The sequence below is a fragment of the Aotus nancymaae genome, unplaced genomic scaffold, assembly GCF_030222135.1.
Source record: "Aotus nancymaae isolate 86718 unplaced genomic scaffold, 86718_ANA_hifiasm-v0.15.2.pri h1tg000072l, whole genome shotgun sequence".
Taxonomy (NCBI): Eukaryota; Metazoa; Chordata; class Mammalia; order Primates; family Aotidae; genus Aotus; species Aotus nancymaae.
The window spans coordinates 1,141,455-1,167,012 of NW_026988487.1; the positions used below are offsets into that span (position 1 = coordinate 1,141,455).

Below are 25,558 nucleotides of genomic sequence, written 5' to 3' on the forward strand. Positions count from 1 at the left end.
TTTACCGCCCCACTCGGCGTCCAGTCTCCTAGCAACGACTCCGGCTTCCTGGAAACTGCTCCTTTCTCAACCATTCCTGCCCACAACACCCCAACTTGCTGCCAGCAAAGCCCCTCCACACCCCTCAAACTCCAGACCCTTCACATCAATTTACTGTTCTTTTCGACTTCACCTCAGGACTTTTCTCTGAATCGACCCCTTTTCCTCGTCTCCCAAGTCTCTTGAAAGGTTTCTCTCTCCTTCTGCCATCCTGGGTTCGGCCATCCTTAGGGACTGCCCAGGCTGCTAGGCTCCTTTTCGTTCTTCTCCCGCCTCAGACCAGCAGCCTTTTATTTTAGATCATGGCTGGGGGTGAGTAGGGAGGTGAGACAGTGGGTAGAGCAGTTGGAAAACAGTGGGGTAAGGCCTCCAAGAATGAGGAAATGTGACTGTTGGACTCATCTTTTCACAGCTAAGTCTGCCCAGGGTCCAGAGGAAGGGGGCGTCTGCATCACTGAAGCCCTTATCACTAAGCGGAACTTGACTTTCCCTGAGGATGAGGAACTGTCAGAGAAGATGTGAGTGCATGGGGGAGGAAAGGGGTGCTAGAAGGCTGAAACACTCAGGATGACCAGGTCCCTGAGTTGTACTTATTTGTCAACTGATCTTTGTCTCTCTTCTTACTTACTCCACACATTCAATCAGTGGTAATGTCCAGTTGATTTTCCCTCCTTAAAAATAATTACATTTCTGTCCGGGCATGGTGGCTCACGCCTGTAATCCCAGCACTTTGGGAGGCCGAGGTGGGGGATCACTTGAGGTCAGGAGTTTGAGACCAGCCTGGCCAACATGACAAAACCTCATCTCTACTAAAAATACAAAAATTAGCTGGGCGTGGTGTTGGGCGCCTGTAATCTCACCTATTTGGGAGGCTGAGGCACGAGAATCGCCTGAACCTGGGAGGCGGAGGTTGCAGTGAGCCGAAATTGCGCCACTGCACTCCAGCCTGAGCAAAAGAGTGAGACCTTGTCTCAAAAAAAAAAAAAATCCATTTTTCTTTTCACTATCCTCACTTAACTGCCTTAGATAAGGTCGTGTTCACCTCTCTCCCATAATCCCAGCACTTTGGGAGACTGAGGCAGGAGGATCGCTTGAGCCCAGGAGTTTGAGACCAGCCTGGACAATAAAGTGAGAATTCTATCTCTAAAAATAAAAGTAAATTAGCTGAGCATGGTGGTGCACACCTGTAGTCCTAGCTACTTGGGAGGCTGAGGCAGGAGGATCACTTGAGCCCAGGTATCTGTGGCTGCAGTAAGCTATGATCATGCCATTGCATGCCAGCCTGGGCAACAGGGTGAGACCCTATTTCTAAAACAAACAAACAAAAAATAAAGAATTTTTAATTACTTTTTTAGAGACAGGGTCTTGCTCTGTTTGCCAGACCAGTCTTGACTCCTCAAACAATCCTCCTACTTCAGCCTTCTGGGTAGCCAGTGATCCTTTTAAATAACAAATCTAATCAGGCACTCACTGATAGAAACCTCCTAAATAAAATCCCAATGCCTAAGCATGAGTTGACTTCTGCTAGCTTTTCAGCCTTATTTCTGGCCACTCTCCACAAGTGTATAATTTCCCACACTGTGTTATCACACCTTAGTACCTTACTACTCAGAGTATGTGTGGAGGGGGTGCAGGGGTAGGGCAGCAACACTGGCATCACCGTGGGGCTTGTTAGAAGTGGAGAATCTCAGCCCCTCCCCCGATCTACTGAATTAGAATCTGCATGGGCATATTAGAGTTCCACTTGAAATGCCTTCTCCCCATATCCCCCTATGTTCATGGCTAATGCTTACTCATCTGTCACCTCCTCTAGGAAGTATTCCCTGATTCCTTCTACTCTGAACTTAGTGCACAGGCTGTGTACTCCCTTTGTCCCCTGTACTTGCCTCTGTTATCCACTTGTCATATACGTTTGGCCTGCTTCTTCTTCTTTCTTTTTTTTTTTTGAGATGGAGTCTCACCCTGTCACGCAGGCTGGAGTGCAGTGGCGGGATCTCGGCTCACTGCAACATCTGCCTCCCAGGTTGAAGTGATTCTCCTGCCTCAGCCTCCCATGTAGCTGGGACTACAGGTGTGTGCCACCATGCCAGGCTAATTTTTTTTGTATTTTTAGTAGAGATGGGTTTCACCATGTTAGCCAGGCTGGTCTCAAACTCCTGACCTCAGGCAATCTGCCTGCCTTGGCCTCCCAAAGTGCTGGGATTACAGGCGTGAGCCACCACGCCCAGCATTTTTTTTTTTTTTTAATGACATAGGGTCTTGCTCTGTCACCCAGGCTGAAGTGCAGTGGCACAATCACGGCATACTGCAGCCTCAACCTCCTGGGCTCAAGTGATCCTCTTGCCTTGGTCTCCCAAAGTGCTGGGATTACAGGGTGAGCCACCATAGCCAGCCTTTCCTGCTTCTCTAACAGTGGTAGGCAGGGACTGTGTCATTTGTCTCTAGTAGGCACTCAGCAAAGGTTGTGGAATGAATGAACGGGTGGATGGAACAAGTGCTTTTTCCTCCATGAACCACTGAAAATGAAGGTGAGGAAGGATCTTTCTACAGAGTGTCTCATCTCTGTCCCAACCCTGCCTCCACCATCCAAGCTGGCCAGAGGAAGGCTTCTCTTGCCTCCAAATCTCTCCAGGAACTATAAGCTGCCATCCTCAACTTCCCAGTGGGCCTTTAGTCTTCTCTCACACCCTCCCCAGTGCTAACGATAGAGATCCAGGTCTGCAAGTCCCAATACAGGAGCACCCAGATACATAAGACAAGTTCTTAATGACTTATAAAGAGACTTAGCCTCCCACACAATAATAGTGGGAGACTGTAACATCACATCGTCAATATTAGACAGATCAACGAGACAGAAAATTAACAAGGATATCCAGGACTTGAACTCAGACCCGGAACAAGTAAACTTAATAAACATTTATAGATCAAATACACAAAACATACATTCTTATCTGTACCACATCACACCTATTCCAAAAGTGACTACATAATTGGAAGTAAATCACTCCTCAGTAATTGCATAGCATTTCATAGGTTTAAGTGAAATATTGGTTGGCTGCTTGTTTGTTATTTTCTTCCCTTATTCCTTCCTGTTTCCATTGTTAAGCACAATTATTGGCATAAAAGAGGTTTTCAATACCCATTTCTAAACTGCATTCTAGCCTGGGCAATAAAGCAATACTGCCGTTCTCTCTCCCTCTTTCTCTTCCTTTTTCTTCCTCTCCTTCATTCTTTTTCTTTCTTTCTTTCTCTCTTCCAAAAAAAAAAAAATAACAAGGGTGAAGGGCAATATTCTGATATAAATTGCTTTTGTATATTTCACTCCTACATGCGATTTGCTTCATTCCACTTATCTTTCAATTCAGTATTCACTTTCTGGGTCCTCCATATGTACACTTTGATTTCCAATTAGAAATTACTATTGTTTACACCAGCTAAATGCAAATGCTTCACATCCAACTTCTTTGAAAAAAAAAAAAAGTCAAGCCAGTTTCATGATCTAGACACCACCTCAAGATGTCAGGAAGATGTATCTCACATCTGATCAGAATCACTCCGCCAACTACCCCTCCTTGAAACCCCTTCCCTCCTCCCTCTCTACCATTCTCCCTGCTAAGAGACCACATGAGTGGCACTGTAACACCACCCTTACTGACTCTTCTCCCAGGTTTCACACTCTTGCTGAACTGCAGACTGTCCGCCTGGACCGGGAGGGGATTACTACTATCAGGAACTTAGAGGGCCTCCAGAATCTTCACAGCCTCTATCTGCAAGGGGTAACTTCTTCCCCCCCCCATCCAATCCCCACCCTTCCCCTCCCCTTGACCCCTGTGGGCCTAATCTGTCTCATCTGAAAGGAGCCAATCAGGTCATCTTGCCCATTCCCTGGTGTTCAGGAAGGCAGACCTTCATTTAAACCATTCCCAGGTGAATGAAGAATTCTCCTGAATTGAAAGACTAATTCCCCCAAAATAGATCCTGAACATGCTCTTGAATCACTGTTCTTTAGACACTTCTCTTGGTCTAGAAGTTCTTCTTGGCATCTACTTTAAATCTTTCATGTTAAATAGCTCCAGCCCATTTCCTGCTTTGAGAAAAGGAAGAGGAAACTATGAAGATTCCTCTACATCCTTCAGATCCTACTTGAAGGCTGTTTGGTGTTGCTGTTGGTTGGCTGATCTTCAGCCTTCCCCTGGTTGAATATTCCCAGCTCCCTTCAACTTTCCCCATAGGAATTTTACCCATCAAGTTAACATAGGTACGCTCATTGTTCTCAAAGCCACCACCAAGGCCCTTATCATTTCCCTGGTGGCTTCTTGGTTTCCTTTTCTGATTCCCAGGTCACTCTTTGGTTGTGGAATCAGAAGAGTATACTTAATCAGGCTTAGAAACCCCAGGTTTAGGCTGGGTGTGGTGGCTCACGCCTATAATCCCAGCATTTTGGGAGGCTGAGTTGGGTGGACCACACCTGAGTTCAGGCTGGCCAACATGGTGAAACCCCATCTCTCAAAAAAAAAAAAAAAGATACCCCAGGTTTACCCCTTTAACCATCCACCTGGAGAAAGAAAATCATCTTTCTTAAGGTAGTGGCAACCTGTTCAAGGAGTGGGATGAGCATTCCCAAAGTGCTAGATCTCCAGCTGCAGTAGACGTGGTCTTAGGGCTTTGTCCCTGTAAAGGGCCCCCCACTCATCTGATCTCAGCTTGGTTTCCCCACCTCGGTTTCTTCTTGCAGAATAAGATCCAGCAAATTGAGAACGTGGCTTGCGTCCCCTCCTTGCGGTATGTGATGCCAGGGTTCAGGCAGGGGAAGAGGGATCGGGGGAGCCCAGCCACACCCCAAAGAACTGGTTCAGATTTCTCCAAGCCTGGGTCCTTGTCAGCCAAGGGCCAGCAAGCCTAGCTGTACTCCCTCACCCTAGAAGGCCATGTGTCCCCACTGGTCATCAGCTGCCTAGCCTGGGGGCCCCAGTGTGAGGTGCCCTTCTCTTCTCCTCCAGCTGTTCCATGATTCAGCTCTGCCTCTCTACCCCTTCCTTCCCCTACAGCTTCCTGTCTCTGGCAGGAAACCAAATCAGGAAGGTGGAAAACCTCCTCGACCTCCCATGCCTCCAGTTCCTGGACCTTTCTGAGAACCTGATAGAAACATTGAAGATGGGTAGGAACCCACTTGCCCTGGCTCACCAAACACATCCCATGTGGGGCCTGCCCTCCCCTCTGTGCCCATTTCCCTGTGCTTGTATTAGCCACAGCCCTGCAGGTCCATACTTCATCCTTGGGGGGCTCAGGGGGCAGCGTAGGGAGGTAGTGGCTTTGGAATAGAAAGTGGGTATGAGAAGCCCATTCCCATCGCTTCTTGGGCTTTTGGCTAAGATCAAGTGAGAACCCCATTCCCTCTCTCTTTGCTGTGTACAGATGAGTTCCCCCAGAGCCTTCTTATCCTCAACCTGTCCGGAAACAGCTGCACCAACCAGGATGGCTACCGGTGAGGAGTGGAGGGTGGGAAGAAAGGTCATGGCTGAGCTCCACCTGCTAACAACCCAGGCCCCTCACAGCCTGCGAACCTGGGGTCACTGTCTGTGGCACCTTCTCCCCCACCTCCTACCTAGCTCATGAGCCACTACCCCTCCAAGTGTGGGTGCTACGGTGTGTGTCTTTGCATCTTCCACGCCAGAGTGCCCTCCTGGGTAACCTCTGCTCTGTCTGCTCTGTCTGCTCTGCAGTGAGCTGGTGACAGAAGCCCTGCCACTTCTCCTGGACCTGGACGGACAGCCTGTGTTGGAGCGCTGGATCTCAGATGAGGAGGATGAAGCCTCAAACGATGATGAGTTCCCAGAGCTGAGTGGCCCATTCTGCTCAGAGCAAGGTAACCCTGCTTCCCAAGGCTTTTAGCCTCCCCAGAGCCCACCTCTGCCCTGTGGGACATGAGGGAAGCTAAGGGCAGTGATGTCTGGGGAGGGGAGCCCCAAGTTCAGAGCAACATCTGGGCCAGAGCCAGGTGTCAGTCATGGGTCCCAGGCTCAGGCTCCTTCCCACAAGGGATGGCAGGGAGCCAGCCAGAGACCTCCCTGAGCCCAGGGACCCTCCTGCTGAGCCCAGGGCTCCACCCACCTTGCACCCGCCATCTCCCGGCCCTGCACAGGCTTCCTTAAGGAGCTGGAGCAGGAGCTGAGCAGGCACAGGGAGTGCCGGCAGCAGGCAGCCCTGACGGAGCACCTGCTGAGGATGGAGATGCAGCCCGCCCTCACTGACCTGCCCCTGCTGCCTGGGGTGCCCATGGCTGCGGACAGCAGCCCTTCTGTCACTCCTGGGGAAGGGAAGGAGACACTCCCTGAGGCCGTCTCCTCACCCCAGGCCTCCTCTTCCACCAAGAAACCATGCACTATGGTTCCCAGGGGCCAGCAAAACTCTCTCTGGGGAAGGAAGGGGGCACGAGCAGCCATAGCCCCCAAGGCCTCTGTGGCTGGGGCCCCCAGCACAACCAAAACTACGCCCAAGAGAAGCAAGAAATGATACTCTGTCAACCTTTCTCTACGAGTGGAGTGGGGCCTGCCTCCCTTCTCAGACCCCTCACCTGTGACAGGAGCCCATTCCCAGTAAAGTGTCTCTAGGCCCTGAATATGCTTTTCGTGTCGCTTGGGGGTATCTCGGGGGAAGCAACCAGTGAAAGCACCAGGAAACAAAACACAGAGCCCAGTGAGCCACCTGCTTCTAAAAAGCGAGTCTGGAATCTTATGGGAGCTACCCACAGGGCAGGCATGACTCAGGCCCCCCATGGCTTCCTGGCTCCTGCATGGGCAAGAAGTGGGTACCGCCTCATGGAGGATGCTGCCTCACTGCCACCCCTAGGGGGGGCCCTTCCCCGGTCCGAGCCCAGGACCAAGGAGCTGTGGTGCTAATCCTCCCAGCAGCAGCCAGCTCCTGTCCCCTCCCTGTCCTCCTGCCTAGTCCCCATCACTCAACCATTCATAAGAATGAGGACACAACCACAGGCCCAGCAGCCTGCCCAGGGCTGCCTTTGGGCCTCAGCTGGCTCTCCCACCCCCACTGGACCTGGGATAAAGTTCACTGAAGAGAAAATAAAGCACATTTATTAAGGCAAAGGCCAAGTTGGCTGCTCAGAACATGGCCAAGGGGTGTGAAGGGATTGCTCCAACTCCAGCACCGCCAGCTCAGGGCAGTTGGCTGCAGGGGTCCAGGCCCACCCCAGGCCAGCAGAAGCTATGAAGCTTACACGTAAGCCTGGCTCTCTCTCTTCACGAAGGCCTGGAAGAGGCTGCCCAGTTCCTGGAAGGGTGGGGCCCACTCGCTGGCCAGCAGCTCCCGTATGGCCTTGAGGCCTTCCTGCTCCAGATCCTGCTGTTTCTGCCGGAGCTGCTGCCCCCGATCCTGCCCCAAGGGAAAGTTGAGATGAGTCTGTCCAGGACAGGCTTCCCGCCAGGTAAAGGGGGGACAGAGTACCACCTCACACAGGCAGGAGAAAGGAGAGACCTCCCTAACATTCCCCTGGGTAGCTGCCGGCTTTGAAGGGAGGAGCTCCTCTCCCCAGCTCTGGAATCTCCTCCACGCCCAGGTTCCCTCATTTTTCCAGAGTCTATCATCCCCTCAGGGTAGCCCCATTCCCTGGGGGATACCTGATCACTCTCCATCAGCCCCAGGGCTGCCTGGTGTCCGCGGTAGAGGGTGTGCCGGCGATCTACCTGAGTCTGGAATCGGGGCAGGGTCCGAACAGGGTCTTGTGCTCCAAAAGTGGGGGACAGCACCTGGGGGGCCTGGGCCACCCCCACCCCGAAGATAAAAGGTTTGAACACGGACCTAGAGGGGCACGGAGGTGAAAGGACGGAGATATATCAGATCCTCTTTTCTTATTGACCTTCCCCACTCTCATTCTTCCCACCTGGATGGGTCTGGCGTGGCCGTGAGAAAGTGCACACAGGGCTGCGTGGGATCCTGGGGCAGGACGGACACCATGCTGGCGGTGGTGCGAAAGCCACCCGAGTCCATACAGATGCCACTCTCCTTGTCCCTGAGGATGCCCATCATCACCTCTGCCGTGATGCCCCCTGCCAAGGAGTAGAGGGGGAAGCTATGGGAGGCGAGAGTGGCTGGCACTGCTGTGGCCCTCCTAGCTCTCAGCCCCTCTACCACTCACTGACCTTGCTGTTGCCGCAGCAGCTCCCGCCCTGCCAGGAAGCGGGCCTTGGCAGCCTCCATGCGCACAGGCTGCTGGGTCAGGGAGAAGACCTGAGCAAAGTCAAAGGTACCCTGCCCATCCCACCAGCCCTGGGCCTGGGCATGGGTGTGAAGCTCCGGGTGTTGGGCCGAGATATCTGTGCCAATGCTTAGCTGGTTGGAGATGTTTCGAGCCCCCTCTGTGGAGGAGATAGCAGAGCAGTTCATTTACCACTGAGCATCTATTCTAAGCCAGGCACTGGGTGAGGTGCTGAGAACATGGTGGAGAAGAGAACGACCTACCCTCGTGGAGCCTACAGTGTGGTGGGGGAGGCAAACAAAACAATCAGAGAGAAACATAAGCTGGCGACTGTGTTGAATGCGAGGCAGAAGTAACTGCTTGCGTATAAGCAGGAAACCTGACCATCCAGGAAGTGCAGGAAGGCTTCCCGGAGGAAGCAGCAGGCTGCAGCACGAGAAAGACTTCCAAGTGAAGGGGAGCAGAGTTCCCAGGTGGGCTCATCTCCCATCTCCCTGGATGTCCCGACAGGCTTATAACTGGATCAAGCCCCTCCCTGCTGCTACCATCTCTCCCGCTTCCCAAGGCTGGCAGAAAGGGAACGTCTCACCCTGGATCCTCTGTGCAGCCCAGAGCCTCCCAGCTGTCTCCAGCACCCACGCCTCAGTGCGGTCAGCCAGCAGGAAGGTGTTATGGTAGCAGAACGGTGCAGGGTCCTCCAGACAGCTGCCGCCCTGCCCATAGCGCTCCAGTAAGCCTGTGATCACATGCAAGGCCTCCTGGGCAGAGGTGCTCCGTTCCAAAGCCAGCCTGGCAAGAGAGAGGGCCAAGGGACAGAAGGGTGACAGAGGGATCAATGGCTGGTGGCAGAAGCTCCAGGGGACAGAAGAGGCACAGAGAGGTTTGGTGGTAGGGTCAAGTCACACAGCAAATCTGCTGGCACTGATCGTATCAAACACAATTATGCCAGTGGCTTTCAATACTCTGTGGTTCCATGTGCTATGCTCTGAGGGTTACATGAAAAGGCCTGAAACACAGTTTGAGAGAGAGAACTGTGCTGAACCCCCGACCTCTCTCCACCCAGAGCTGCTCCACTATTACTGGTTTTATAAATTGGGACTGTACATGAGATTTCAACTGAAAACAAATAAATAAACCACTGCTCTATTTCTGGGCCAGGAGATGCCCAAAGATGGCTGCTGCTGCAGCTTCCCTCACGAGGGCACCAGGGCAAAGTCTGCAGAGAGGAGAAGGCCCCTGTGAACCAGGCTGGGGGGAGGGGAGGATGGGCCCAGGTCAAAACTCAGCCCCCAGATTTCTGGTGTGTCAGGGAGATGAGGAAGGGCAGGGTCTGCACCTGAGGAGGTCCATGCCCAGCAGGGCTTCCCCCTCCCTAAGTGGCTCCTTCGTCCACACGGCCTCGTTGCCAATGCAGACACCATGCTCGTTGGCGCCCATCTCAGCCCCCCACAGCCAAGAAGGGCGGCTCAGAATCACAGCGTGCGTCTTCGACACCTGTTCCACCTCAATGTAGGTACACTGGAGGTGAGAGAGGAAAAAGGAAGCGTCCACTCAGAGATGGGCGGCACCTGAAGCGTGCTGGCACTCTGCCAATCACCTTATACATTCCTTCAGGGAAGGTCTTATTCCCATTTTATAGAAGAGGAAACTGAGGTAGACTGAGGCTACATCATGGGCTCAGGTCCAGGTTAGCAGACCTGAAGCTCATGCTCTTCCCACTACTTCTGGCAGCCTCCCAGGCGTGGGGATCAGGGAAGAAGGTCTTAGAAGAATGCCGAGATCTGCCACACCTTCCAGCACCCCATAAGGCCTAACCCACCTGGAGCCGGCTCCCAGGAGTGTGAGTGCCTGCGGGGACAAACACCACCTCCTGCACCTCGTCCCTGGGTCGGTCCGAGTTCTTGGCAAAGATTACAGCCGGGATGGCTGAGGCCGGGGGCACCGAGACAAAGCAGTCGCAGGAACATGGGGCGTCAGGGCTCGACGATGCCATCTGGGGAGAGGTGAGGCTGAGTGCGGGCCTCTTCATAACCCTGGCCACGGCTCAGCCCGGGGGAGCCTCCTCCCGCTACACGTGCAAACGACGCGCAGGGAAGACACCGCCGTGGCTCCCGGACGCTCGGCGCACACACCAAGCACGGGTGTGCAGGAACGGAGGTGACCGCTCTCCCCGGGCTCCAGGCTTGGGAGTCAGCAGGCGGGCGCTCCAAAGGGCCCGCCCCCACTGGGAGTCCCGGCCCTTCGGAGCAGTGGTAGGACCGTCTCCCTCGCTACCCCACCGAGAGTCCCGCGGCCCTGCGCATGTCCAGACACCCGACCCTCTTCCGTCCAACACTTTTCTCACTCCCAATACTGTATTGCCCTCACCCTCTTTCCCTCCAAGACCCCAGCTTGGTCCCGGGCGCACCTCATCCTCTTCCGGCCAGGGCCGTCCCATTGGGCGGAGTCTCCCAGGTGACCTGGAAGGCCTTCGGCCTCGGGGTCGGAGCCAGAACCAAGCCTGCAGCTCCGCCGTTTTCCACCAGGGTGCGCGCCTGCACCACTTCCCGGAGCGGAGCGGCCACCGGGCTCCCTGCCATACCTGGGCGCCCATTTCAGGCCTGATAAAGGCTGCTCACCCCACAGAGTCTCTGCGGGCAGCTGGAGCTGGGAGTGAAAAGGAGCCTGCGTGAAAAGGGAGACTTTGTCAGAGAGAGGGGACTTTTGAGGCATCTGGAGATTAAGGAAGAACCTCAGATGCTTGAGTACTGGTTTGAATCTCAGAGGCGCAATCCCAGGCTGGAGGCACAGAAGGGAGTAAGACACAGAATGCAAGAGTGGTGGAGGCTGGGTGCGGTGGCTCGCCCCTGTAACCCCAGCACTCTGGGAGGCCATGGTGGGTGGATCGCTGGTACCCAGGTGTTCAAGACCAGCCTGGGTAACATATCGAGACCTCGCCTCTAGAGAAAATATTTTAAAATTAGCTGGGCGTGGGCTGGGCGCGGTTGTTCGCACCTGCAATCCCAACACTTTGGGAGGCCAAGGCGGGCGGATCACGAGGTCAGGAGTTCGAGACTAGCCTGGCCAACATGGTGAAATCCCGTCTCTACTAAAAATACAAAAATTAGCCGGGTGTGGTGGCAGGCACCTGTAATCCCAGCTACTCAGGAGGCTGAGGCAGGAGAATCACTTGAAACCGTAAGGCAGAGGTTATAGCGAGCGGAGATGGTGCCAACTGCATTCCAGCCTGGGCTAAAAAGCGAGACTCCGTCTCAAAACAAATAAATAAGTAAATAAATAAGCTGGGCATGATAGTGGGTTCCTGTAGTCCCAGCTATTCAGGAGCCTGAGTTGAAGGATTGCTTGAGCCAGAGAGGTCGAGGCTGCAGTGACCTGAGATCACGCCACTGCCTTCCAGCCTCGGTGACAGAGCAAGACCCTGTCTCTTAAAATAAATAAATAAGGGAATATGTGCACAAAACCCATCTATCTGGCCAGGGTGCTCAAACCCATGGAAAAAATAGCTTTGAAAGGAAATTTAAAACTTTCTGGTTCAAAGCTTTGGTGCCTTTACCTGTAGTGAAACTGAAACCTCAAAGAAGTCTTGGCCAAAGGTGACACACGGTCATGTGGAGTTATACTCTGATCCCAAATGTTTTGATTTTCATTTCATTTTTCTCTGCAAACCATCTCTCCATAACTGTCATTAAGGCAAATGCATCTTACACCCTTTTGCTCTGTGGAGCCCTCCAGGAATGGAGGGAGGGGAGATGCTGCAAGGTTATCTACTTCCAGGAGTTGCACTGAATCCAGATGGCTTTGAGTAGTATGCACATTTTAGCAATATTAATTCTTCCAATCCTTCAGCACGAAATATCTTTCCATGTCTTTGTGTCTTCTTCAGTTTCCTTCTTCAATGTCTTATCATTTTCAGAGTACAGATCTTTCACCTTGGTTAAATTTATTCCTGAATATTTTATTATTTTGAAGGCTATTGTAAGTGGGACTGTTGATTTCTTTTTGTACAGTTCGTTGTTAGTGTATAGGAACACTACCGACTTTTGTTCATTGACCTTGTATCCCGTGACTTTACTGTATTTGCTTATCAATTCTAACAGTGTTTTAGTGGAGTTTGGTTTTCTTTCAAGCCTACTCTGCTAGGGTGCTGGCAGTCAGGCACACTAGGATTAGTGGGATGGTGAAGGCTGTCTGATACAATGTCCAGGAGGGGTTGTGAGGTTGCCATTTAACGTCATTCCAGAAGCAAACATCAAGGCTCTGTGCTGACAAACCTGGGCACCCGAAGCAGCTTGGAGGAAAGCAGGCTCACTTCCTGCAGTTCCGGGGCTGCCCACTGTGGGGTGGAAAGAGGCAGGAAGAGAGGCAGGGAGAGGCCACAGCGCACACCCAGGTGGCAGTTCCCAGGCTGTCTTCTCTGTCACTTTCTCATTTCTTATTTAATTCATCCACCCTAGAGGATGGGAGTAGATTCTACTTCCACTTCCCAGGAGAGGAACCGAGAGAGCCAGCCCAGATGTTCTGATTTCCCTAACTCCTTCCTGGGCCCTCCTCAATCCTCCTGCAGGCACCCCAACTGAGGGGGGGGTCAGAGGTGGCCTTGGGCTCTGGGGGGAGGAGGAGGGCAAGCTAGCCAGGCAGCATTTCCAGCAAGCAAGCAAGTGTCAGAGCCCCACCAAAGGCCCCTGCTAAGAATGCAGGTCAGCGGGAGGAGCTGCATGGGGAGGAGGGGCGGCCCCAGCCCTGCCCAGACAAGCCCAGCCGGCCCCACAGCTGCCCTCCTGTCCCTGGGGGCAGCGAAGGGGGTAAAGGAGGATGGGACTCACCAAGTTCCTGGGGTCTAACTCCCCTGGAACCAGGAAGACAAAAGAGGCACCCGGAGGAGTGGGGCTGGCATGAGGTCTCAGGAAAACATACCCGTCCCTTCTCCCAGGCTTCTAAATCCAGCAGCAGATGGAAACAAACAACTGGCCCCCAAACCAGTCTGATTTCCTCTATGACCCCTAAATCATTCATTCTGATGCTCCCATAAGGTGGCCATAAACATGTGATCCAGAATCTCCCAAATTAAGTTATGGGATGGGCCAGCCTGAGTACCAGATTTGGGTTCGAAAAATTGGGTTAGGGTTAGAGTGGTGGATCTAGAAATCCCACTGGGGAAAACAATAATTTTGGCAAAAAGTAGAATGACATGGTGAAAGAACAGTAACCCACCCTGCCCCCTGGAGCCTAAAACCTATCTTCTGTCAACCTTCTTAGCCTTGGGGCTCTGGAATCATGAGGTTTTTTTTAACCATTTGATGTGAATTAGGCACCAACTTTTTATCAAGCACTGGGATGCCTGGGAAGATGTATACAGGGGATATTTCTGCATATCTCCGGGGGCGGGCGCACGCAGGTCCAGTGCGGATATGTTTGTGTGCCCCATGGTTGTGTAACCATGGCAGGTCTCTAGCTGTGAGTTGCAGTAGGAGCCTTTCCCTCATACTTTCCAGCTGGGCGGGAGCCCATCAGATAGCTCGGCTGCCTTTCATCGCCTTGTCCCTGATAAGGATCATTCTGGGTGAAGAAATCACTGCCAGTCACCCCCAGCTCAATCACAGCCAGGGGATGGACTGACATGCACCCTCCATGGGGATGCAGTGAGGGAGCCAGTGTCTGGGAAAGGCGGGAACCAGTGTTCTTAGCAGGGGAAGGGAAAGAAGGGTCTTGTATGTGGAGGAGGAAAGTGATATCTAGAAACTTTGAACAACCACAGGTATGAGACCAGGGAGGGACAGCCCGGGGATCAACGCAGAGGGAGCACCTCCCTCCTTCTGTACCAGCCACCTCTGGGGCAGGATCAGACACCAGCTCCAACCCAACTCAATAGACGTGAGGCTTCCCAAGGGGCTGCAGGATCACTGGGAATCATCCACCCCACTCTGTGGCCCAGACCTGGTTCTCACTGCTGAGGGACACTGAGTCAAAAAGGAAACAGAGCTGGAACACAAAGGAAGCATGATGTAGTTGATGACTTTATTGCATAAAAAACACAGGCTGTTTCTCCCTCCTCCTACCCCGTCAAAGTGAGTTCACAGCAGTTAAAGAAAAAATAAATTCCTACATTTTTCCTCTAGGGGGGCTGCCTAGAAAGACAGGCAGCCAAGCAGCCTAGATCTATAAAAGAGGGGAGCAGAAGAAAACCTATCCAAAGCCTCCACCCCCATACCTCAGAGCCCGGGGCTTCCATTGAGGGGAGCATCTGTGTCCCCTACCACCACCAACACCCATTTGGGAGTTCCCCTTAGGATGGCCACTGGAAAAGGCTGTCTCAGTGGCACAGGGAGGGGGTGGCTGGTTTCGATGGGTGGAGGAGAAAGGCATCCCACACCCACAGTGCCCTTCGTCTCTCCCCCTCTCCACCTGGCCAGGCAACTTGCAGGCAGTGCCAACTCTCTTCCTGCCCCCAACCCTCCCAGTAAGGAAGGGGATCTGTGGTTGGGTTAGCAGGAGGTAGGGAAAAGAGGAAAAAGAAAGAACATTACTTCTTAAACTACCCCAGGCCAATGAGTCCCTCAGGAAGGTCACCCTGTCCCTTTTAAGGAGGACCCCTTTGTATACAAACACATATTCCCACCCAGATCCCAGCCCCCACTTCCCATATAGCTCCCAGACCTTGGACTGGGCTCCAGCATCTACAAGGGAGGAAGGAGATGCTGGGTCCAGATCCCAGGATCTTGGATGGGCTGAATAAGATGGGGTCTCCCTGACTGGAGACCCCAGGCTCAGTAGAGAAACACACACATGCACACAGGTACACACAACATGAACACACATAACCTAATATTAAATAAAATACCCTTTGCTTATAACTTAAAAATCAATACACAGCTAATCTCTGCAGAGGCCTCCGGGTGAAGAAAGGGAGCAAGGGGAAGGGAGAGGGGTGTCAGAGGGACTCTAAGGCCCCTCTCCAACCTGGGAAAGCTCTCTGGCTGCAGGGACCTGTGGCCTGCCAGACCCTTCCTCATATCAGCTTCTTTCTCTTCTGCTTGGCTCAACCTCTGCTGAACTTCTCCCCTCTCTCCCTCCCTTCCTTCCTTTCTCCCCATTCCCATGATCAGAATCAAAATGTATTTCTAGCATCTAAAGGAGAAGGAAATGGGGACAGCTTCCTGGATGTCACCTCAGAAGGCAGAACCCCTTCCAGTGGGAGAACAACTCTTTCTTCTCCCAGCCCCTGTGAGATGAGGGGGAGGAAGGAATCCCCTAATGAACATGCTAGGGCAGGGGCAAGGGAAAGCCAGGGGCCAAGCTAGAGAGACAGTGGGGCTTAGTTTCTTAGTGATGCCAAAGAGATGGTCAGGCAGGCCACAGGCCTCCACTCTAAGTGAGAACCAGTGGAGGTCCCTCTGCTGAGACATCCCCAATCTGCCCCCAACCAGCTCAAGAAACCCTCTTCCTTCCATCCTAGAGAAGAAGGCAACTGGTGGGAACCTAGGGTAAGGAACTACATGGATTCTATGGCTGGCTGCCTTGAAAACACACCTAGGGTAAAAGATGGGGAACATGACTGCTCAACTTTATTTCTCATAAAGACCAAGAATTAAGGGCTGAATTAGAGTTGGAGAGGGAAGGGGTTAGTTCCTTCCATCCCCCACCAAATCCGTATCTCTTATTTTAGAAGGGGACTTCCCTACTCGCCCCCCACATCTAACTCTGTCCTTTATCGCACAGCCCCCACCGGGAAACTGTCAGGAATGCCAGCCCTCTTCCCCTCTTCCTTCGTGGCTCCATCAGACTAGGTCTGGAAGGGTTAATAAGGAAGCTCATCAAGGAGTTATTTTTACAGCAACAACCTTCCAAATCAGAGAGAGACACCCCTGCCAACGGGGACCCCCAGGCTCCCCCATTCCGTCTCGGCTCTCCCTCCGGAAACCCTAGGGGCAGAAGCACTTGTAAGTGGGATGAAAGGGACCTCGCCGCAGGGCGGCTCCGGAGGCGCTTTTATGTCCCGGTTCCCAGGCACTAAGGACGTGTCCAGACAGCCACCCCCAGCCCCCCGGGCTGGCTCCACTTCTCTACGCTCCGGGCGGGAACTGGGACTTGCTGTCTCCTCTAGCCTGTCCCTGCCAGCCGCGGTACGGGTGTCCCACCCCAAACCCCCAACCCAGGGGCGAGGGAAACCGTGAGGCAGGGGAGACCTGAGCGGCATGCACAGCTCCTACCGGCCCAGTCAAATGCATCCTGCCTAGTAGCCCCAGAGACTAAAAACCCCTAGCGCCCCATCTCCCTGTCCCTGCACCACTTTTCCTCCCCCCTGAATAAATATGCACCTTCCCCTCTTCCTCAAGGCACCCCCAAGGACGTCAGACCTGGCGGCTCGCATCCAGCGCCCCCCCGGGAGACCCGCAGGGAGGCGGCACCGAGGAGCTCAGTTGGAGGGTGCGGCGCTGCCCTCGGCCTCGCGTTTGCCTTTGCCCCCGGGGGGCTCCACTGCGCCGCCGGCTTTGCCCTCTCCCGGGGCCGCCCCGGCAGCCTCCTCCTTGGCGCCCTCGTGGGTTTTCATGTGCTTGGCCAAGTGGTCGCTGCGCATGAAGACGCGGCTGCAGACTGCACAGGGGAACTTCTTGGTGCCGGTGTGGGTCTGGAGGTGGCGCTGCAGCTCGTCCGAGCGCGTGAAACGTTTGCCGCAGAAAAGCCAGTTGCACACGAAGGGACGGTCGCCGCTGTGCCAGCGCAGGTGCGCCTTCAGGTGCGACGTCTTGGCGTAGGCTTTCCCGCAGCCCGGGATGTGGCAGTTGTGCAAATGCTTCTTCTTGCCCCCATCAGGCCCACATGGAGCCCCCAGTCGCTCCGCCTCCAGACAGTTGGGGCAGCGACAGACGGTCTGGCCTGAGCTGCGGGGCACCGACCGCCGGGAGCCTTTGGGGCGTGCCGCCCCGTCTAGGCTGGAATCCAGCCCTTGGGACTCCGGGGCTGCTGCTTCCAAGGCCTTAGCCCCATCGGGCGGCCCCAGGAGATGCTGCCCTCCGGCAGCTGGAAGGAGGTGGTGCGAATGCGGGTGGGGTGTCGGAGCACAAAGCTGGTGGTCTCCGACGTAGCCCCCCAAGCCCGCCTGAAGCGCCCCGGGGTGGCCAGGTGAGGTCAGCGCTCCCTGAGTGTGGGGGAGGTCCATCCAACTGGTGCCCGGATGAAGGTCCCACCACGAGCCGTCCTCCGCGCCTGGGTGAGTCGGCCTGAACCACGATTCATAATGGTGTGACATGTCCGGCTGCAGGAGCTTGGAAAAGGGGCCCGGGGCCAAGGGACTGTCGCTTTCCAGGTCCTCGCAGGTTACCCGCGAGGAGGCCCCTGGCAGCTCATAGCCCTGGGAGAAGTCCACCTCCGGGCCCAGCGGGAGGCTCTGCAGCTCTCCAGGCTGCAGCGGGGAGGGGTAGTCCCCGGCCTCAGGGCTTGTGTGGCCCTGGTAAGTTTGGAGAGGCTGCAGGTCGAGGCGCGGCGGGGAGGCGTGCGGCGCTTCCGTGTGCTGGCTGCCCAGAGAGCCGCAGACAGCGGTTAGCATTGCCGGGATCCGGGGTGGGGTGAAGGCAGGGACGGTCAGGGGCACCTCAGACAGGACCTAAAGGAGGCAAAGAAGCGGAGAAGTAAGGGAAATAACCAGCTCACTTTCCCTCCTAACCCAGGTGCCAGCCTTGCAAAGTTCTCCTCTCTGGCTCCAGGTGTAAAAAAGAAAGATGCACCTCTGGACCGGGACTAGAGATCAGTTCAGAGAATTGGGAGTGAGAGGAAGGGTCCAACATGTGAGGTTCTCATCCAAAGATAGAGGATGATGGAGGTCTACCTTCCTCTAAGTGATCCCTGCCATAGAACCCAGCTCATCCCTTGAGTTGGGCCACTCCCAGGCTGGTAGGTCAGATACACCTACAGCACAGTGCTAGAACCATCCCTTCCCTAGCTGTCCAGGCCAGCGCAAGGGGCAGTGGCATTTCTCCCTGCAGACCTGTTGTCAGCCCAAATGGAGGATCTAGGTCCATCTGAGCTTCTCCAGTTTAACTCAGGATACAGATGGGGAGAGGGGATGGTGTGTTTCTGAAACCCAAAGCTTCAGGTGACTTGCCCCTCAGAAAGCCCCAAAGGGGTCCTGAGTCTTTAGAGAAAGAGTTCTCATGCCATTCCCAAAGCATGTTCAGTAATGAAAAGCATTTCACCCCCTACACTGGCCCGAACCTGGCCTGGTCCAATCGGTCCCACTACACCGACTTCCATGCCCCTGCCCCCTTCCCTCAAGCAGGGACTTCACCTCCCTGGGGAGCAATTCTCCAGCCACCAGATACCCCCTGGAATCTAAGAGATACCCCCCACCAAAAAAAGCTAAATTCCCATCCCTCTCCTGACCCATACCAGTGCCAGGCAACTCTGGCTGCCACCCATGCTCTTCTCCATGCTAGGGGAGGCCTAGATATGAAGTTGGGAGGGAATGGCTTCCCCAGAGAAGAGCTTGACAGCAAGCTCTGGAAGGTACTATCGTACCCCTTTAAGTGATACAGGGTCAGAGAACAGGAAGAGAAAGTCAACAAGAGAAGCCATAATCACAGAACTTAAGAGCAACAATTGCCTGAAAAGGTGATATAAGTGAGTGCATCCCAGGCATGAATCATTTTTTAGAAGCCCCCCAGATGATTCTTATATGGAGCCAATTGTTGAGAACCACTGCTTCAGGCCAATCTTATTTTAAAGAGGAGGAAACAGGCCTAATGACTTGGCACAGTGACTTGGAAACAAGGATGTTCATTTATTCTTTCAATCAACCAGGTCTACTAACTCCTGGACTTCCAGTCTGTTACTCTCTGTAAACTAGTCTTTCTGTAAACCATTAGAACCCTAAAGACCCCCAACACTTTCTCAACCACATGTCTGTGGCTTGAAGGTCACCCTCTTCTCACCACCTCTCCCTAAGGCCTGGAAGTCCTGGTGCCTCAGCTGGGCAGGTTTGTGTGCATGGGTCTTCTCTACTGGTTGGAGAGGAGGCCAGTGATTTAGGGCAGGGTTGTTTCCTTCCCACAGCAGGGTTTAGCTGACTCTACCACCTTCTGCCTCTGGGACCAGGGAGGTGGCACCGATAGCCTGGGAGAGGGAGGGAGAGGAGAATAGGGGGGCCTACTCAGGCTCTGGCAGCTTCACCACAAGAAAGGAACAGGGTGAAGCTGCAGGAGGGCAGCCCCAGGCCGGGGCGGGGCAGCACAGAAGGGGCTGGGCGGGAGCCGTGAGGCCGGGGACCCTAACAGCTTTCAGTGCCTGGGAACTGCCCCAGGGGCTGCAGAGTGGGAAGCCTAGGATGATCTGGGTTTCAGAGTGGCTTCTCCAGACAGACAACTGGAGAGCCCAGGCCTGGGATGCAACGGCCTGCTACCAAGATTTAGGAAACTCAAAGAAGGGTGATTCTCAGGTTCTAACACCCACCCCACTGGGTAGAAAACTGCCCTCGAGCTGGCTCAGTCTAGCAGAAGACGCAAGATTAAGGCTCTGGGAGAGTGGAGGAGGAAGCAAGACCTGAGGGTGATAGGGAGCCACCCTTAGGTGGCAACCCTTAAGTTGCCTCTATGGCCTTTGACCCACCCGCACCAGACGGGCAGCGCTGCCCTGCCCCGGAACCGAGAGGAAAGAAGGGAACAGGACTGAGTGCTAATGTGTTCTGTTCACCTCCAGGCCCAGAAAGATTTCCCGAAGTGGGAAGGCGAGTCGGGGCACCATTATGCCCCATTCCGCTCTGCCTCTTTGGATCACCGGCTAGTACTCCCAGTTCTCAATGTCCCAGTCCTCTGGTTGTCCCAGTCCCTCCAGTTGCCCCGGTTTCCAGCCTCCTCGGTCCTCCAGTCTCTCCCGTCTGCCCGGTTTTCCCTCCGTCGGGTTATAACCCCTCAGATCCTTTAGGACCACCCTGCTTTCAGGGCCATAGGTGGCTGGGGAGCGTTCGGAGCGCGTTGTTTCGAGAGGATCTCCGTAGCGCGCACCCCTGGCCACCCCGACCCGGGCTCCTACCTCGAGGCTGCGCGCGGGCTCCGGGCACAGCTGGCTGGTGCGCTACAGACAGGCGCTCATGGGCTCTGGGCCCCGGCGAGCTCTCCAGGGGCTAGGGGCAAGAGCCGAGGGCGAGCCAGACCTGGCAGCGGGCAGCAGGCGGCTGGTGGCGGGCGGCGGGCAGTGGAGGAGGTGAGCGTCGGCGAGAGGGCGGGGGACCGAGGGCGGGCAGGAGCCAGCGAGCGAGCGAGCGAGCGAGCGAGGCCAGCTCCGCCCGTGACTCACCCGCGAACTCTGCCTTCATCCTCTCCCCAGCGCTGCTTTTTCCCCTCGTACTCGCGGCCCCGCCCACCTCACCTGCGGCCGCCTTTAACCCTTGCGGGCTTGGACTGGAGGCCCAACCCGGCCCGCGAGGAGGGGGCGGGCAGGAGTGGGGGAGGAAAGCTAACTAGGCCGTGCGCCGCCCGCTCCCTAGCTCCTCCCTGGTCCCCTCCACTCCCTGGGCGAGGGGTGATTCCCAGGTTCTGAGACCCGCCCCACCGGATGGAAAACTGCCCTCGAAGTGGCTCAGTCTAGCAGGGACGCAGGACTAAGACCTGGGGGGACTGGATAAGGGGGCAGGTCCTGGGGGCGATACGGAGCCCTTAGGAGGCAACCCTTAGGTTGCCTCGATGGCTCTTGACTCACCCTCTCTGGACTGGCAGCGCTGCCCCGAAACTGGGAGGAAAGAAGGAAACAAGATTGAGCGCCAAGTATGTGTCCAGTTCGCCTCCAGGCCTAGGCCGTGAGAAATTTCTCTTGGCTGCCCTCTTTCACCATTCCCCCACCTCGGACCCTAGGTCCCCTGCCCTGCCTCACCGCCCCTCCGCGCAGTTTCTCTCCACCACCACCCTTCCGCGTCCTTTTTTCCCTCTCGCTTTCAGGGTCTTCCTTTCTGACCTTTCTGGGTGACCACCTCCTCTCCTCCTTCCTCCCAAACTCCCCACCCACCCACTGCACCGGTCTCTGCTGCCCCCACTCCCGTCCCAGGCTCCGGCAGCTCTCACTCTGCTCCTCACCGTAGGCAGCAACCCCAGTGCCTCCGAAATCCACCCCTCAAATCCGCCTCTCCTCGCCCTCCTATCCTTGGGAAAGTGCTCAGCCTACGCACACCCTCGACCCCGCGCACCCGGTTCCGAAGAATGGGCAGGCGCCTGAACGACCCTGGGAAGGGACACTTCTGGAAGGAATTGATCTATCCCTTGCCATCACTCCTTCCTAATTCTCACCGGAATATCTAAACCCAAGGCTCTTAATTTGGGGAGAGGGTCTTGGATTCCTTTGAGGAGAATGCACAAGCCCAGAGCAATATTCTGGTAAAATTTCAGGAGGCTCGCGGAGCTCACAAAAACCTCTCAAGATCTGGATGGGTCGACATTTCCGAGACCCGCCAAGCACCGGAGGGTAGGGAAGTTCCACCCCCACCCACCCACCCATCCTTCTGCCTGGGCGCCCAGGTGGCCCCATGCTTCTTTCCGGATTGACACCTCCCATGCCGTAGTGTTCACCTCTCCGTGTGACGCCTTTTTTGCAGGCGAATGCCGATGGATTTCCCTATTTATTTCGTTTTGCGGGTTGGTCTCCCTTGTGCGCTTTGCTATCGGCTTTTTAAAAATTCGTTTTCCTCTTTACAGTCGATTTCGTTCTTGAATTCAGGCTGATTTAATCTCGCCTATTCCATCCCCATTGGTTTACCTGCCCTGCATCCCCGCTTGGGACACACTCAAACTGTAACTTAAAAATAGTTAAACCGAGTCCACAAGCCAGGTGAAAATCAGTCCACGTGTGTACGCTTATGTGTGTGCTATCCCCGCCAGACATCTTATCCAGAATCGATGTCGGATTCATCTGTGCATCTCCCCCTTTTCTAAGGCTCAGTCCCCTCATCTGGACAACCTGGGTACACACTGGTAGAGTCTCCTGGGGGCTTAAAGGAATTGATGTGCCTAAAAATGCTTAGCCCACGGGGTCCCTGGTAAGCACTGGGTAAATGGAAGATATCCTTGTTATAATTATTCAATAAGTCAGTTCCCAGTAAATATTGTTTGGATTAAGGTATGTGCACAAAGACCTGTGGACTAGAAGTTGATCGATTTAAATTCCAGTCACAGCCCTGCACTTGCTAAACTGGCAGGTCAGGTGACTCTAAGCCTCAGTTTCCTCCTTGGTGAAATGCTGTAAGAGCAGCCACCATGCTAGGGGAAGCATTGGAAGCCGGAGGCGCTGCCTGACATCGGGGGATTGAGATTTCTGATAAGTCTGGGTTTCCTTTTTGCCTTCTTGGTGCTTGGCACCCTCGATGTGGATTCACAGGAACTGCTCTGGATCTTTGTGCCCACGGCTAAATTGACAATCCTCTTCATAAATGCGGCTTTCTCTCCATCCATTCAGCCTGCAAATCCTAGTCAGTTGAGTTTGTATCCTAGTTCACAGCCACCTCTGGAGTAAAGTAGAAGCTCATCAGAAGGTCCAAAACAGAGCCCCCAGTGGGGAACTCTGGTTCCTGATTTGACCTCTGGGCATTCCTGCCTCCTCCTCCAAGCCACCTGCTGGTGCTGCATCTACTGTTCCTGAAGTGCTAAAGCCAGTGCAGGGGTCTGACTCTGGGTCTGGGGGGCCAAGTTCTCCCTCCCATTTATAGGCACCAGATCGCTTTCTCTTCCTGCCCCCTTCTGTCTTTCCCTGGAAAGCAACAGGGATTCAGCCCAAGGATGGTAAACACTCTCTGCCGTTTTCACTCTAGGCCCCCTTTAACCCTACCCCGATCCAACCAGACCTGCAGCCATCTGGAGTCCCACGAGCAAAGACCCTTCATCTGCCTGCAGCCCATCAGCAGAAAATTCAACAACAATGTAGTTGTCTCTGGAAACTCCCAGCCATTCTGATTTCCTGCTCTGCCTAGGTTTTTACCGCTCACTCAGGGTACTGGCACTATCTTTCTTCCAGATCCCTCTCTCCTTGCAGTCCTCTGCTTCCAGCCCTTTCCATTTCCTGCTTGCTAGATGTTTTCCCACCGAACGACAGCCCATGGTCTGACACTGACATGACAGGCAAGGTCACAACAGCCCACTGCCCATATACTTATTGCTACTCAAAACTGAACAATGCAGCTCATCACATCTCCCGTATAAACTGAGATCTGTCTTGGACTTGGGCCATTTCTGCTGCTCTTCCTCATTCCCTCAAATAAATAGTCAGCTTTCCCCCACACATGTCCACCCCCAATTCCCGCCACCCCTTTTCTTCTCAAGCTTCATCTATAGTCAGTGATCCACTTGTACCTGGAGAAATCTCATTAGTCTGCATGTTTATCACAACCAGCATTTATTTGCTGAGCACCTACTATGTTCCAGGTGCTTTATACAAATATCTCTAATTCTCGTGGGTATGCAGCAAAGTAATTATTATTATTCCCATTGTACATATGAGGAAGCCAAAGATCAAAGAAGTTAAATGATCTGTCCAAGATTACAGTTGTTAAAAGACAGAAGAACAGGCCAGGCACGGTGGCTCACGCCTGTAATCCTAGCACTTTGGGAGGCCAAGGTGGGTGGATCACCTGAGGTCAGGAGTTCAAGACCAGCCTGGCCATGATGGTGAAACCCCATCTCTATTAAAAAAAAAAAAAAAAAGACAGAAGAAGAAACTCAATTCAGATTTCTCAGGCTCCAAAGCCTGTATTCTGCCTACTAGTCCATCTGGCCTCAATATGGCAGAATTGATGACCCTGGAAGTCTGGCTCCCCTAGAGCCCGAAGGCAGAAGGAGACAGCATTCTTAAACGAATCCCTAGATCAAAGCCATCTCCTATCTTGAGTCTAATGGACAAACTGATCCCATCTTGAATTGCTGAGACAAGTCAGACTCTACACTTGTGATCCCTTCCAAACCCCAACTGTCCTGTAGAGATTGTGCTATGAGAATATCAAAGCTGGTCTAGCCCCAAATTGTCTAGTCCAAGCCCTTGTTTTACTGGTAGGGAAACTGTACCCCAAAACAGGGAGATTAGTAGCAAGTTAGAAGCAGAGCTGGGACCAGACCAGAGTCTCCTAATTCCTGTTTTCCTCTTCTTACTCTTCTCTATTTCCCACTCCCACCTCCAGGCTGCACTTCCAAGCCTGCAAGCTGATGACCCTGGATGTCAACTTATTCCTTCTTTCCCCTCCTCTCCCCATCATACTCTCCTGATTCCTAGAAAACCAGGTAGATCCTAGAGCTGGGGTCAAATAGTTTTCTTTTATTCATCCTTTATTCATTCAACAAACCTTTATTTATTTATCCTTTATCCTAAATTTGTTCAACAAACCCTTACTGAGGGTCTACTTAAGGCCAAGCACAATGCTGGACACTGATTTTCTCATAAATTCCAGTATCACTAGCTACCACCATCCCTTTTCAGTCTAGAAGATGAACCCAGCTGAGGATAGTTCATCTGTACGTTAATATGTGTATATCTACAAATGTATGTACATATCATGCCTTGTGTACCTGTGGGCTTGAGTGTAGGGTGTCTGTCTTCTGTCCTCCATCATAAAGGGAGTTCCCCACAGGATGTGGATAGTGGTTTCTCCCTCACTACCCTTGCAGGAGTTCTGTCATTTGGGATCTTCCAGGTAGTGGGTGTGTGTGCTCTGCATTTCTATTAACATTTATTTGCCTTTCCCTTCTCTCAGAATAAAGTTCCCAGCTATGAATCCCTATCCCGCTTCACTGGGCTGACTACCCCAGCCCAGTCAAAAGACCTCCAAGGGATCCCTTTGGTTCTCCATGCAAACCCTACCAAGATCTCTCTCTTATCTCCCCGTCTCCAATTCAGAGAGAACCAGACCCTTCTCTATGATCCCCACTTTAGAGTGGAGACCTGATCCTTTTTGTGGAGTTCCCCTGTACTGGACAGGAAACAGCCTCTCTTACCAGTCCATGGAGCCCAGAGCTGGCGGTGGCAGTGAGGGCCAAGTGGCGGTGATAAAAGAGACAGGCTTTATAAAGGAGGCGACAGGCAGTGCCAAAGGGGGAGGTGAAGGAGGGAGCAGGGATGCTGCCAAGTCCTCACGGCCTCGGAAGCTTTTAGGATAATCCAGGAAACAGTGGCCCCCAGCTCTCCTAGGGGAGTGGTAGGGGGTGAGAGCTGAGTCCGTGAGGTCTGCCAGGAAAGGAGGATTTCAGCTGGGAGTGGGGGCTGGGAGCACTTCCTTCCTTCCCCAGAGTTGGCTGGGCAGTGGGAGAGGGACAAAGTGGTTCTTGCAGGATGGAGAACCTACAGCATTGC

At 53.8% G+C, this 25,558-nt stretch overlaps 3 protein-coding genes across 7 annotated transcripts; 1 reads left to right on the forward strand and 2 right to left on the reverse strand.

Annotated features, from left to right (window-relative positions):
• Positions 1-11: 11 nt before the first annotated feature.
• LRRC46 (leucine rich repeat containing 46) lies at positions 12-7,142 on the forward strand. The gene is made up of 8 exons (XM_012451891.2): positions 12-351; positions 452-557; positions 3,707-3,815; positions 4,775-4,821; positions 5,088-5,197; positions 5,455-5,524; positions 5,763-5,905; positions 6,182-7,142. Exons 1-8 carry the CDS (start codon positions 342-344, stop codon positions 6,550-6,552), a joined length of 966 nt encoding a protein of 321 aa, XP_012307314.2. The 5' UTR covers positions 12-341; the 3' UTR covers positions 6,553-7,142.
• SCRN2 (secernin 2) lies at positions 7,115-10,693 on the reverse strand. 4 transcript variants are annotated; one of them, XM_012451889.3, is made up of 8 exons: positions 10,619-10,693; positions 10,071-10,244; positions 9,588-9,769; positions 8,841-9,040; positions 8,196-8,411; positions 7,937-8,102; positions 7,674-7,854; positions 7,115-7,428 (listed from the first exon to the last, which is right to left on the reverse strand). In XM_012451889.3, the coding sequence occupies exons 1-8, from the start codon at positions 10,661-10,663 to the stop codon at positions 7,270-7,272; spliced, it is 1,323 nt and encodes a 440-aa protein (XP_012307312.1). In that variant the 5' UTR covers positions 10,664-10,693; the 3' UTR covers positions 7,115-7,269. The 4 variants fall into 4 exon arrangements, with proteins under 4 accessions (XP_012307312.1, XP_012307308.2, XP_012307310.2 ...); XM_012451885.2 differs by having other exon boundaries at positions 7,115-7,854; XM_012451887.3 differs by having other exon boundaries at positions 7,115-7,854; positions 10,659-10,677.
• Positions 10,694-14,249: 3,556 nt separating this feature from the next.
• SP6 (Sp6 transcription factor) lies at positions 14,250-25,247 on the reverse strand. Of its 2 annotated transcripts, none has more exons than XM_012451878.2 (2): positions 25,204-25,247; positions 14,250-17,852 (listed from the first exon to the last, which is right to left on the reverse strand). In XM_012451878.2, exon 2 carries the CDS (start codon positions 17,793-17,795, stop codon positions 16,665-16,667), a length of 1,131 nt encoding a protein of 376 aa, XP_012307301.1. In that variant the 5' UTR covers positions 17,796-17,852; positions 25,204-25,247; the 3' UTR covers positions 14,250-16,664. The 2 variants fall into 2 exon arrangements, with proteins under 2 accessions (XP_012307301.1, XP_012307302.1); XM_012451879.2 differs by lacking the exon at positions 25,204-25,247 and adding an exon at positions 20,273-20,547.
• Between the last annotated feature and the right edge of the window lie 311 nt (positions 25,248-25,558).

Bases quoted from the DNA above. Each gene is read 5' to 3' on its own strand.
- SP6 (XM_012451878.2), bottom strand. From the start codon at position 17,795: ATGCTAACCGCTGTCTGCGGCTCTCTGGGCAGCCAGCACACGGAAGCG.
- SCRN2 (XM_012451885.2), bottom strand. From the start codon at position 10,663: ATGAGGTGCGCCCGGGACCAAGCTGGGGTCTTGGAGGGAAAGAGG. The intron at 9,770-10,070 runs GTGGGTTAGGCC...TCTCACCTCCAG, and splicing joins CTCCTGGGAGCCGGCTCCAG to TGTACCTACATTGAGGTGGA. The intron at 8,412-8,840 runs GTGAGACGTTCC...TCTCCTCCACAG, and splicing joins GGCTGCACAGAGGATCCAGG to AGGGGGCTCGAAACATCTCC.
- LRRC46 (XM_012451891.2), top strand. The intron at 5,198-5,454 runs GTAGGAACCCAC...TGCTGTGTACAG, and splicing joins GATAGAAACATTGAAGATGG to ATGAGTTCCCCCAGAGCCTT. The intron at 5,906-6,181 runs GTAACCCTGCTT...GGCCCTGCACAG, and splicing joins CCCATTCTGCTCAGAGCAAG to GCTTCCTTAAGGAGCTGGAG.